Source organism: Gordionus sp. m RMFG-2023, chromosome 1 (assembly GCF_954871325.1).
Source record: "Gordionus sp. m RMFG-2023 chromosome 1, tfGorSpeb1-WG-v2, whole genome shotgun sequence".
In the NCBI taxonomy this organism is placed as follows: domain Eukaryota; kingdom Metazoa; phylum Nematomorpha; class Gordioida; order Chordodea; family Parachordodidae; genus Gordionus; species Gordionus sp. m RMFG-2023.
In genome coordinates, this window is record NC_088775.1 from 62239299 (window position 1) to 62252992 (window position 13694).

A 13694-nucleotide genomic window follows, 5' to 3' on the forward strand; every position below is an offset into this window, starting at 1 on the left:
ATTATAATGTAAAGTAAAATATAATCTCTTTTTATTTATTAAAAACAGAAATATAAAAGAAATTATATCAAGATTTTTTTGTAATATAATTCAAAATATTGATCATGAGCAATTTCTTAAAATAGAAATATGTGATAAATTTCATAATAGATTTCAAATCACATGTTAAATAGCTTTGTTTTTCATAGGAAATCTGCCATAAATAATTTTACAAAAGAAAATAGGTTAATAATATAAGTTGCATCATAAATATTTTATATTTAAGTCTGACAAAAATTATATCAATATTTAATTTGAGATATATACTTATGAGAGGAAATTTTGCTTCCTGAACATATTTTTGGTTACAGCCATATGCACTGCAATATATTACCATTTTCTGAAAATATAAAAATATATTAAATTTAATAACAGATTTCAAATCACATGGAAAATATATTCAAAATGTTAAGTATTTTACTACAAAATTAACTGGATAAATTGATAATTCTGATATTATACTCTCTGGTAGATAAATCTTTTAGTAATAAAAAATATAAATGAAAATATACGTCATTTCAAGATTATTTAATGTATCTTTCCTCACTTTGATTTTTGTTATTGAATATATAAATAAAATATATTAAATTGAATTCTTAGATAAAAATATTCATTCTAACTTGATTAGTCTAGATAATTTTGAAAAATCTTAGATATTCATTTAATAATGAAGAAAAAATAAATCCTTACTTCTCTGAAAATTTTAATAAAGGGCATAAAATTTTAAACTATATTCTTATTGTAAAATTTTGTATTTTAAGTAGATTGAATATGTCCATAGAACATATTGTTTCGGTAAAAAAAGTTGTAGTAGAGAATTTATTAGTTTATATAAATACTAAATACATAATCATAACTAAAATAATAAATTAAAATAATATAAAAAAATTAAAAGATTAAAAATTAAGTTCGTAAAATCATGATCCGCTTTTTAAGTAAAGTATTCCCGATTATATATACTTTTCTTTCCTATTCATTTGCATTGTCTTTACTCAAATAATCTAATAAATCGTTTCGTTTTTCTGTTAAACAGTCGATTTGAATATTAATTTTTTGAATATTACTTCTTTTTTCTCTAATTTAATTCCAAGTAATTTTCATATTACAACACTTATTACTATACAGTTTTTATTATCATATTCATTAAGTAATAAACTGCAAATGTTAATAAAAAGCAGAAAATATTTAATTATATTCTTATCATTATAAAAAGTATTTATTCTAACCTGATTTTTGTAAATAAATATTCATTAAGCAATAATCAAAACAGTATAACCATAATTTACTTGCTCTAAAGATGTTTTTTATTCTTCAAGTAAAACATATAAGTAAATAATAATTTGGGATATAATAAAAATGTATTTAAATATTATAAATATATATCATAATTAAAATATACCTGAAATTTATGAAATTACCATATGTGTCTTTGGTAATTAAGTCCATACACAAATGGCCACCAGTCATTTCAATTTTTGCCACTTCAAATCATTAATCGGCAGTCTATACTATTAATATCATTGATTTGCCTACGATACATATATAATGGCAAAATAACAGAAAGGCTTTTCGGACTTAGAAAAGTTACAAACTCTTCTGAATAAGGATTTTTGATATCTTTAGTGAATGCTTTTTAAAACATGGAATTCAAATGAGAAATATAATTGGAGAATCATTTGATAGTGCTGCAAATATGAGGGATGAATTTGATAGGTTGCAATCTTTTATTAGAGAAGAGGCACTTAGTTTGTATATTTGGTGTTACACTCACATATTAATCTCTGTATATGTGATACATGCGATAATATTAAAGGTAAAAATTTATATGGATTATTGAACAGACTAGCAACTTTCTTTGGTAAATCATATAAAAGTATGAATGCTTGGTTGAAACAGAATAATTCATCTGGTCAAAATAGGTTGAGAAGGCTGTAGGTTAGACAAGGTGGTGGGCACATGAAAAGCCCTTAGATGGATATATGGTAAAGTGAGCTTGCTCCCAATAACAATAAGTGCAATTCAATTTATAATAGATAATATCAAAAAACCTCATCAGAAGCACAGTCTTTGATCGATAATTTATGTAAATTTAAGACTCTAAGTACAGCTATATATTTGGAAATCTTTAAAATAATAAGGCCCCTATCATTATATTTTCAAACTCAAAATTTAGATATTATGTCAGCATGGAAAATGATAGAAGATTCTAAGTCTTCTGTACCATCGATAACGATTACATCGATCAAAATAAAGCAATAAAATAGCTTCTAATAAATAAAACCTTTCATATTTAAAGCTCCCGGAGAATATCTGGGTATAGAATGCTCTGCGAAAAAATAAAATACGACGAGCAAAAAGAATATATAGTGATGAAGGCCAAGATGAACGTCCCCAAGGATCAATTGACTTTTATAGAGTCGTAGCATCTTGTCTTATAATTGATCAAATTATAAAAAACTTGTCGGAGCTGTTTTCTGATAAATAGAGAGATTATTTTGAATGTGCATATTTGCATCCACATTTTGATGAAATAAATAGTAAAGGTATTTCTGAAAAGACCTTGGAAAAACTGACACAATTGACAAATATATTGAGTGTTAAATTACGTAACAAATTGTGTTCATTTGCCAGCGTATTCAAAGATTTAATAGTAGAATTAAATGAAACGAACAATGATATCGTATGTACAAGTGAAGAGTCAAATGAAGAAGATGGAATATTACAATATAATAATAACTCAGATTGTGATAATAAATGTAACAAGTGTTTAATTACGTTTATGGAATTCTTAAAAGATATAATATTCACACTAGTGCATACACTAATTTATTTTTAGCATATGAATATTAACTTTGTCATTTATGCAGGTTAATTGCGAGAGAACATTTAGTAAATTAAAAATTATAAAAAATAGGCTGAGAATAGGCCAAGAAAAATTAGAAGCGTTTTTAATGATGTCAGTTGAAACTATTACCGGAGATTGAACTAGAAGATATTCTTGTTTATTTGCGCAAAGGTTCAAAGTTAATGAAAGATTTATTAACGTAAAAAGTATATATAATCTTAATTCTTTTATTTAAATCTTACTTATATCTATTTACAATATGATAGGTGCCTGATTTTATTAGAGCAATTTTATTATCTGTGCAATATTATATAATTGCAATAATTTTAGGTATAATTAATTGATTTTATATATTCAGTCAGAGTTGGTAAAGGATCGAATAAAAAGATCGCCGTTTCTGGATTCGATCCTAAATTTGTCAATTTTCCCGGATTTATGATCCTGACTTAAATTAAGGATCGTGAAAATATATTTCAACATCATATTTTATCAACTTCCATTCCACCATATTTTATATTTCAACAATTTCCTAAATTTTATCTAGAATGAAATGTAGAGTCCACAAGTTTTATTTATTTAATTATATTATATATAATATAAATAAATTATAGTTTTTAATAATATCCTCTGATATTTACAGGGAAGGCAGGAGAGGCAAGGCTGATATTATTTAAAATAAATTTTAAAATCTTTTATTTTTTTTTCTTTCTATCACTACTAAAAATTTTACAACTATATATATTATTATTTTAATACTATTTACATATATACAATTTACAATTTGTTTTAAGGTTACTTTAAGAAAATTTACAATTTACAATTTGTTTTAAGGTTACTTAAAGAAAAGTTATTTTAACGTTTTACATATACAAATACGATATCTTTTTTTAAAGGTCATTAAAATATATAAAGTTTATGCAAAATTTATATATTAACATCCTCCATTATAGATATAGAAGATAAATTAATTAATTTCTTAATATAGATTTCCTTCAATGTATGATGACAATAACATATTGGTAGCAATAATTCACCCAAAAATTGAACGAAATTGGCCTTTATTAATCTACCACAAAATCTGTTCGTAAAAGAAAAGTTAATTGCCCATTTAAAAATATGCAGGATCAACCACATGCAGATGCTTCAAAGAATGTATGGATGAAATAGATACTTTTTTGGGAAAAATTATTCACAAAATGCTCGTTCCATTAATAATTTTTTTTATTCAAATGATGATTCAATGAATATTTTTAATATTTATGTTAATTTAAAAAATTTTTTATTGAATATAACAAACCTTTGCATGAGAGCTTGTTTAGAAGCTAATCATGTGCTTAATGAAAGACTTTGATGTTGAAATGATAATAACTTAGAAAATTTTTTACTATTAAAGGCTAATTTTAATTATAAATAAATATATTCTAATTTATACTTATAATAAATTTTTATATAATTAATTTTTATATTAGTTAATTTTGCATCGATCAGTAATTTCCTTGAGAAATTTAAATAAGAAAAGGATCGTGATCGCGATTTTTTTTTAAAAAAAGGACGATCCTGGATTTCGATCCTCTTAAAATTGTGATCGGGATTCGATCTTTTTAAAAGGATCGATTAACAAGCCTGTATTGAGTATGTATTATTTTATATTATATGATTATATTCTTTTTTTTATTAAAAATGTAAATCGTTTGAACTTATTTCAAAAATAAGAAGAAAGCTTTAGAATTCAAATTCACCTAAGAATCAAGGAATTTTTATAATGTTAAACAGTATGTTATAAAATTAACTTAAAGTATTAATAACTATTTTTAAAGAGAATAATAAATTTATCTTGAACAAATTAAAAATATTTATTTCGGATATAATAATAGATATAAATCTATAGAGAAAGTAGAAAAAATTTTCTCAACTCAATTAAAAATACATGTAAATTAATAATCAATATACCAGCCAGATAATATATTTTATATAATTGATGCTATGGCTATGACATGATGAAGTTGACTTACAATAACAATATTTCATAACTGTAGACCATCAAAATATGATAAAGTAAAGATAAAACAAATACCCAAATCAATTCAACTTCAACCTAATTATAATAAAAATGATAATTTTCAATCCCAAATTAATTATTACAAAAATGATAGTTATAAATTTTTTTACCATAGTCATCAATATCATTAATCAAGAAATTCATAATAAAAGTAAAGGATAAAAAAATTATAGCAATTATTAGAATAGATTTAATAAATATTTGACGAAAATGATGAAGTATTTACTACTATCATTATAAGAAAAGAAAATAAAGATATTTATAATAGTTTATAAATATTGAAAATAATAAAATTACATTATTCAAAGAAAATAAAAATCTATATATTTAAAAAATTACATAAAACGTAATATTAATAAGAAAGTAAAAATTAATAAAACGCGACAAACATAAAAATATATAAAACGCCTATATATCATATTGATTTATCATTACATAATCTTATTCATTTATGGTTTATGTACAATTGTTTCGATATTAATTTATTTATTCCAATATTCCATTAATCATTTTATTTTATATCAATTATTCCAATTCTTATTTCAATTATTCTATTCGCGATAAATTAAAAATAATAATGATAACACCATGGTAATAATAACAACAAATAATCATAATGAATATACGAGACCAACAAGCTAATGAGATGATGATAGCCAAGCTAACGATATGACGATAACGGTAAACAAAATGATAACAAGCGATAACGATAAACAACAAAATAGATAACAAGCTTTCAATGATAACGCTCACTTCAAATGCGGCGAGGAACACTTTAAAAAAAGAAGAGTGGAATGTTATAATATCCGATACATTAATTTATTTAATAATATAAAATAATATTTAGTTAACTTAAAGAATAATTTTATACCATATGACATTTATTATAACTTATTCAAATTTTAATTTAAATGAAAAACTTATTATTCTAATTTATATTTTTTAATTTTCTGTATATATTTAAATTTTTTGTTAAAAGATAGTAAATCATAATGTAATATAAAAAATAAATTTGTTAAATAAAGAAAAGTCTTGTTTTATCAAATCCCCGTGTTACCTTCAATTTTGTGATTAATTTTTAATAAAATATAATAGAAAATATTATATTTTATAACCTTGGGGCCTCAAGTTAGAGGAGCCTTTCATTTAGTCAAAAATAGTTGCAGCAAAAATTAAATCTGTTCTCATGTCACATTCATCTACCTCACTATGCATTTGCAAAGCAATATAATAAAAAAATTCATATAACTTGCACCATTTTATGCGTCTGTTTCTTTATTATTTTAACTTTATTAAGTAACCTACGGAAAAAGGCTTTATGAGTTTTTAATTCTATCGATTGAAATGTAATTAATTACTATAAAACTTATATCTTACCCTCTCCTATGATCTGATTAAATTAATAAATTTAAAAACATAAATCAATACGTGATGATATATCAATCCATGCCAATATTTATTGCCCTAATTTCTGTAGAGTATTTAAATCGCGCCACCAGAAGGTGGGGGTGGGGTGAATACAAGGAACATTTGTTATATTTTTTAAGTTTCCAATTTAGTTTATGTTAGTTATTTGCATTAGGTCTATTTTTTCAAGCCAATTTTTTTGTTTTCAGTTAAACTGTATTTTATATTAAATAATTTTTTAAAATTTTTATTCTCAAAATATTTCCTACAAATAAATAAAATGTAATATTTTGATTGTAAAAGGAAAAAATTTGCAAAAGCGAAGAGATATTTTTGAGGGAGGGTCTTTTTTAAATGCTAAGTCATTGAGGTCAAGTACCTTGTATTAACTCAAGGAATAGGGTTCACCTATCCTAAGTATATTTGTCTATTTGCATGCTAATATTTTATTGACTTAATATTCTTTAATTCCTTTTCTAATGTATAAAATTGTAAGTTGTTTTATTATCATTAGATGCTCTAAGAAAATATTCCACCTTTTATATATGAACATCAGAATTTCCTGAATCTCCATCTCCATATATTGTTAATAATGTATTCTTTTATTGCATTTATTATGTTGCAAAAGCTATACAAAGTGAGCAGTAAATAGCTTTACTTTATTATAGATTTCTGCACTTGAAAGTCAGTTTCTGATGTATTAATTTCAAGTTTATGGGATAGATTGCGCGTTTCTTTAAAAAAGAATGTTTTTGTGTATAATTGTAGCATTTGGATGTAGATGAAATAAAAATATTGTTTTTTAGATGCTTTTGTATAAAAGAACCAAATAAGGAATTAAAATTGACTTCATAATATTTAATCTTACGAAAACTAAATTTTAAAATTAGTTTTTTTTCAAATAAAAATTTCGATTCTAACATCATAGGCCCCCATTATTATTTTACAAATATAGAGGCCCCTAGGGGCTAAATAATAAGTATGTCCATATTTCATTATAAAAAATAGAACTTTCTACTTTGACATCGAATATTTCAAATTAAACTAATGTTTCATTTCATTATCAATTTTTTAAAAATAATTATTATACTTTTTTAAATTTTTTAATAAACATTAAAATATTTTTTAAAATTCTTTACGTGGCTTTGAAAAAATTTGTATAGTAACGAAGCTAAGTCCTCTAAAGAAACGAATCACTCTTAAAACGAATTAATCATCTTATTTCCAAATCCCCTAATGATATTTTCTGAAAGAGAAAAGATTTATTTAACATTAGACAATATAACTAGTGTTGATTAATATAACTAAATCGACTGCCTTGAGTAGCAGACCAAATATACCGGCTTAGACTACAGACGCTGCGGGATTCTAAATAGCGAAAATAAAGATCATTCAAAATTGGGAATCTCGCTTATATCTCTTAGAAAATTTTAAATATATTGAAAATAAATTAATAGATGCTAGAAAGTAATTTTTAAATTGAATCTTTACATAAATATTGCCAGTAAAAAACTTAATCTAGCATCAATTAATGTTAAATTCAAATTTACACTTTAAAAAATATTCCAGGAGATATAAGCAAGATTCCCCCCTTTTTTTTGTTTTAGCCATTTTTTTATAGCTATTTAGAACAGAAACCGGTGCAACTCTGTAACTTAGAATATCCTCTTCTATAAGATAGTAAAAAAACTAAGAAAAGGAAAGTATGTTAATTTTAAAATATCCCCCATAAATGTTCATCCAACTCTTTGGTCCGCTTATTGTCGGTTTATATTTAAGAACGTTTGATTGTAGGATAAATAAATATGATTGGTAAAATGAAGAACGTGATGGTAAAATGAAGATGTGAGATAATTTGTTGAAAGCTGACTACAGACTAGGTAATAACCTGCAACCTCATAAAATAAATTAAGAAATTTTATCAATCAGAAAACTTGATAGCTTTTTCCCATTAAATTTATTGAGGCCCCTTTATTGTAAACCTTTGACCGAGTTTAATTATTTTTAAAAAAATAATTTTTAGTTTACATCTTTTTTAAAAATTAAAATGTTTTTTTTCTTAAAATTTTCATTAAATCAGGATGAAAAATTTATGTTCGATATTTGTTATATATTATCTTTTCATAAAATAATTATTAAATTATAAATGTAAAATAATAATACTATAAGGAAATTTATAATGATCATATAAAATAATCACAATGTTTTTTCTTTGGCTGGATTGCTGACTATATCTTTCCAATTTTCCAAATTTTTCGAAATATGTTGATTCCATGGCGTGTGCTTAAGCCTTTATAAAGATATTTAGGAGTTACAAATAAAAATTAGAGTACCATATTAATATTCATAAATGTTGTATCTATTCTATATTTAAAAGCAGTTTTACAAAATGAGATACATTTTTTGATTATTCGGTATCAAATAAACAATACTTTTTCAGTATAATTTTATGTGCAGATTTTATTAAATTATATTCTATTAAAATAAAAATATTTAACCCTATTTTTATATTAAATATTTGTACCCTTTTATTTCTTTACGAAAAAAACAAGAAATAACACAGTGATGACATGGTATTAATTAATTCTTTTTTCTAATTTTACTTAGATGAATAATATATATTATAGATGAAAAAGAAGTAAAAACACAAAATCAGAGATTTCAACTAATGGATTCCATTGGCTAATTTACAAGGTCTAAATCAATATAATGACTCATAATGCAAGAAAATAAATATATAAGCTATTTTAAATATAAAATAAAAACATGTCCAAAACATTATTCTGTAAAATTTTATTTATTTCAAAAATCTAACATACGATTTCATTTAAATTCTGAAATTTGGTAAAGTTTCGAATAAAAAAGATCTTGGACAAAGCCTTAAAAAAAAATAATAACAAAAAAAGATAAAATAGTTAAATTAAGTAGAAAGGATTTAATGATCCATGAAGAGATCTTGTTGATCGACAAATTTCAATTGATAATCTTGTCGCAAATAGCATCCCCCACCTTGTATACTTTTTTATTAATAGCAGAGTCAAACTCTACTTTGAAAAGTAGCGCTCTATTGCTATTGCTATTTGTCTAAAAATGTAGCGCCCTACCGCTATCGCTACCCATAAAAAAAAGTAGCTATTAGCATTTTTTAAAAGTAGCTTTGGCTACTTTTTAGGATACTATTTGTAAAAAAAATTTAGAAATAAATTTGTCTTATTTTTGGCTTATTGTAATTGAATAGTATATAATACATAAAAATCAAGATTTATAATATTTAAATATAGATAGTTTTTATTATAGAAAAATTTATGTAAAAAGATAATAATTTATGTAATAAAAATAACTTATGGTAATATTAATTTTTTATTTATTTTATTGCATTTTAATAATAAAATCCTTTCTATACTATTTCCAAGGCTAGAGCGACGATTTGAAAGTATAAGTTTTGCCTAACTAAATAATCTCTCAACACTAGCACTTGATGGCAAGGCAGTATTTAATTATATATATATTTTTTTAGTATAAGAAAAATTATCAATACTCATTTGAGTATTTTTAGATTTAAGAACGCGTCTAGAGGATTTTTTATTATATTAGTATCCTTTATTTCAAAATTAATATCAATGAAAGTCGTTTTTATAGTTGTAACTAGGACATCTTTGTTTGGTATGAGACTATTCAGCTTTACCATGAGCCTATCACGTTGATCTTTAGCATCTTCAGAATTGATATATGGCCAGTTTAGTTTAAAATTGGGATGAATCATAAATTTTATTTGCAAGTACATCTTATGTCTGGCATCCTATTATCCTTTTGAGGGTTAATACTACATATCTTCTTTTTAAAGTCTTAGGGTCTAGTCAATGGGCTGTGATTCCCAAATAAGCTCTTAAAAATATTAATATCAGATCAATTTATAAATATAAATAAGTTTTTACCTTCAGTTATGTGTCCAAATATCTGCCATGGCATATATAGAATATCTCTGACAACTTTTCTATTAGAACATCTTTCATCACTTCATAGTTAACTGCTACCTTAATCATTAGTGTCTGATGACATAAAATTGTTGTACCAGGGGATAGTTTTAATCATAATCATAAATGATGGATTATCAACCAAGGATATTGGCTCAGAGAAATATTGGCATTTATTATTAATCAATTTAGCTTGAATTGGTCTTTTTGGATGTTGTCTCCCCTGTACTAAAATTATCACGATGTTTTTCTATCTCGCATGAACTTTCTTATAAAATAAATACTACTAAAATTTAAAAATGACAATTACCTTTAAATTTTCATATTTATAGTTACATTCATTATATTTTTAAAGAGTAGCTGATGAGTGCGCTACTTAGCTACTTTAAAAAAAAGGAGCTCGCTAAAAAATTAATAATTAGAAAAAAATAGACGCTATTAGCTATGTCTACCAAAAAAGATTGCGAACTGCAGTAGCGCGATAGCACGGCTTTAACAACTTTGATAACAATTTTAATAATCAAGGTTCTAGACAATATTGGATTAATGGCATTTAAAGACTCTACCTCCTGAAAATCGACAATGATAAGGATGACTCATATATTTTATATTATCGTTATATTCACTTTTATAAATATAACATTAATATATTTTTATAAATTTATGGTGATCATGTATTCTGTTTTAAATGTCACAATAGCTCAAATCGCCGTATTTTGAGGCAACTATCTTGGGAGCCCTTTATTGCCCCCCCCCCCACCTAATATTTTTATCCTTTTTAATATTTACATTAATTTTTTCTTTTTTAAATGGCATTCTAATTTTGTAAAATTTTATTTTAATATAGATTTAAATATTACCTAATTTTAAAAAAATACTATGTTATAAATTAATAAATATAATGTTATAATACTTCTAAATATCCTTACATTATATACAATTCTATAATTATGCCACAAATTTTCCAAAGTTTATAACTAATGGTTATAAAACTTATTCAAGCTCAGTTTCAAAAGATGGGCCAAAAAATTACACATTAATAAATATGATAAATTTTAAGTGAATCCATACTATTTTTCCTTCGTGTAATATTTAAGTTATTTTAACATAAAATGATATTATATTATCAAATCACCTTCTCCCTTAATGTTTAATATTTTATTTATTATATATAGGGGAGACCGGGGTTATATTGTCCATAAAAAATTGAAGTGTTATAGAAAATAGACTAAGCAATTTTTCTAAAATGTTTAAAGTAATTATATTCTTTACATATATCTCTAGGGTAGAAATTAATATTTTTAAAAAAAATCATTTAGTTTTTAATTAATGCGAAATTTAAAAAAATGAAAATTTAAATTTCATGAAAAACACTCAGGGTAGCTATTATACTTTCACGTTACGTGTCATAGCAGGGTTGCCAGGTCTCCCCCCATCAGCGGGAGACTCCCGAAATTTTTATGCATACATCTCTCTCCCGCAAAACTACCGCAATTGGAAATCTCCCGCAAAAATCTACCGCAATTTTTTAATTTCTCTCGTAATTTTTTTTTTTAGTATTTTAACGTTTTTAAATATATAAATTATAATCTTGAGAGACATTAATTGATTATTTTTATATTTTTAAAATAAATTTTAAATATTTATTCGCAAAACATGTCTAGTTTGTAAATTTCTTTCTATCCTGTTTTATTTTTATCCAATAATACATCTTTCATTCATATAAGTCAATACAGGGGAGTATATCTACATCGATTGCAAGATAAAAATATTCTCGAAAATAATAAATAATAGATGCAACTACATTTGCGGAAATCGTATACATCTATCATGTAGTTAAACATTCACAGAGCTATATCATCACAATGTGGGTCGAATCTTTTACTCATGATATTTAACGACTCCAATATAAGTGCAAACCTTACTTGTGGGGGAACAAAAATGAGCAAGGCTATCACAAGTGTTTTAGTACCTGAATCCTAGAGGTCAATTCAAGACGATTTGAAAGATGGGCATCCATATGCAATTCTAACAGATGCATCTAATAAGGGAAATATTAAAACATTTCTCCCTTCGCTATTTCAACAAGAATAAGAACATTTCAATAAAACTGTTAAAAATTTTTCTTCGGATAATGAAAAATCCAACAATGTTGATAGCCACATAATGGTAAACATAGCTGATTCATGGTTATCAATGATTTGTATGTCAGCTTTCTGCTCTGATAATGCCTCTGTAAATTTTGGCAAAAACCAAAGTTACCGAATTAAGGCAGCATAATAATGAATTAATACCAATTGGCTGTGTATACTACATAAATCTTGCAAGAAGGTGTCGAAATAACTATGATGAAATGTTTTAACTAATTTAGTTCATCAATTAAAAGAGTTAATGAATTAAAAGAGTTGGTGAAGTGGTCCGACTTGGAATGGTGTGAGTTGTTGCGATATGTACCTATCAGATGGTTATCATTAATACCTGCCATCGAGAGAATTTTAAAATTTTACGAACCTTTAAAGAAATACTTCTTAAATAAAGATTTTAAAAGCTGTCATTAAATTTTGGAAAATTTTTTCGAGGATGAAATGTCAGAAGCATATTTAGGATTAGTTTCACATGTAGGAAATCTACTACATGTAGTTAATATTCTGCTGCAATTTGAAGATTCTTTATTGATAAAGATTCACAAAATCATGCTACAGCTCTGTTCATCTCTACAGTTAAAAATAGATAATAAATTTTATGGCGCTATTGCTAAAAATATTATATTAAAATGTTCAAATAATACTATAATTAATACATTTTTAAATGAAGCAGATATTTTTATTAAGATTTTAGAATATTTACAATCAAATTTGATTTTAATAACTCTATTTACAAATGTATAAATATTATGACTTTGGAACAGAAACCATCAATTGATGGTTTTTATAATTTAATAAATATATTAAAAATACCGAAAGACATTGATGTCTTATTTGAAGAGATTGTAATTCTCTCTATTTTTTATGATTCGCCAAAATACTTAAAGTTAAATGGTCTAAAAGCAGAGGAGAAATGGGTAAAAAAATTTCGTAATAACGATAAATCCCCATGCTTGGAAAAAATAGGCGAGTATATCTTCTCCTTACCTCATTCTAATGCCTGATCCGAGCGCATTTTTAGCCTGATGAGGACTGCCTGGATAAAGGAGAGAAATTGGATTGCTTTAACAACATTTGAGGCCGAGCTAATGGTTAAACAAATATATATAATATGTCATGCCAGGAATTTTATAAATATCTCAATAATGACGGTAAACATTTAGTCTATTATATAATCTCAAATAAAATATAATTAAGTTTTAGCAATGGCGCTATAAAATTTTATG

The 13694-nt window shown here is 24.6% G+C and overlaps 1 protein-coding gene across 1 annotated transcript in view; it reads right to left on the reverse strand.

The window, feature by feature from the left end:
• Positions 1-5622: 5622 nt before the first annotated feature.
• The window catches only part of LOC135931158 (dual specificity calcium/calmodulin-dependent 3',5'-cyclic nucleotide phosphodiesterase 1C-like), a 56003-nt gene continuing 47931 nt past the window's right edge, over positions 5623-13694 (reverse strand). The window contains exons 14-15 of the mRNA XM_065468070.1: positions 8551-8640; positions 5623-5716 (exon numbers count right to left, since the gene is read on the reverse strand). Coding sequence (XP_065324142.1) covers positions 5698-5716; positions 8551-8640 — 109 coding nt within the window. The 3' untranslated portion in view covers positions 5623-5697. The remainder of the gene's footprint in view (positions 5717-8550; positions 8641-13694) is intronic.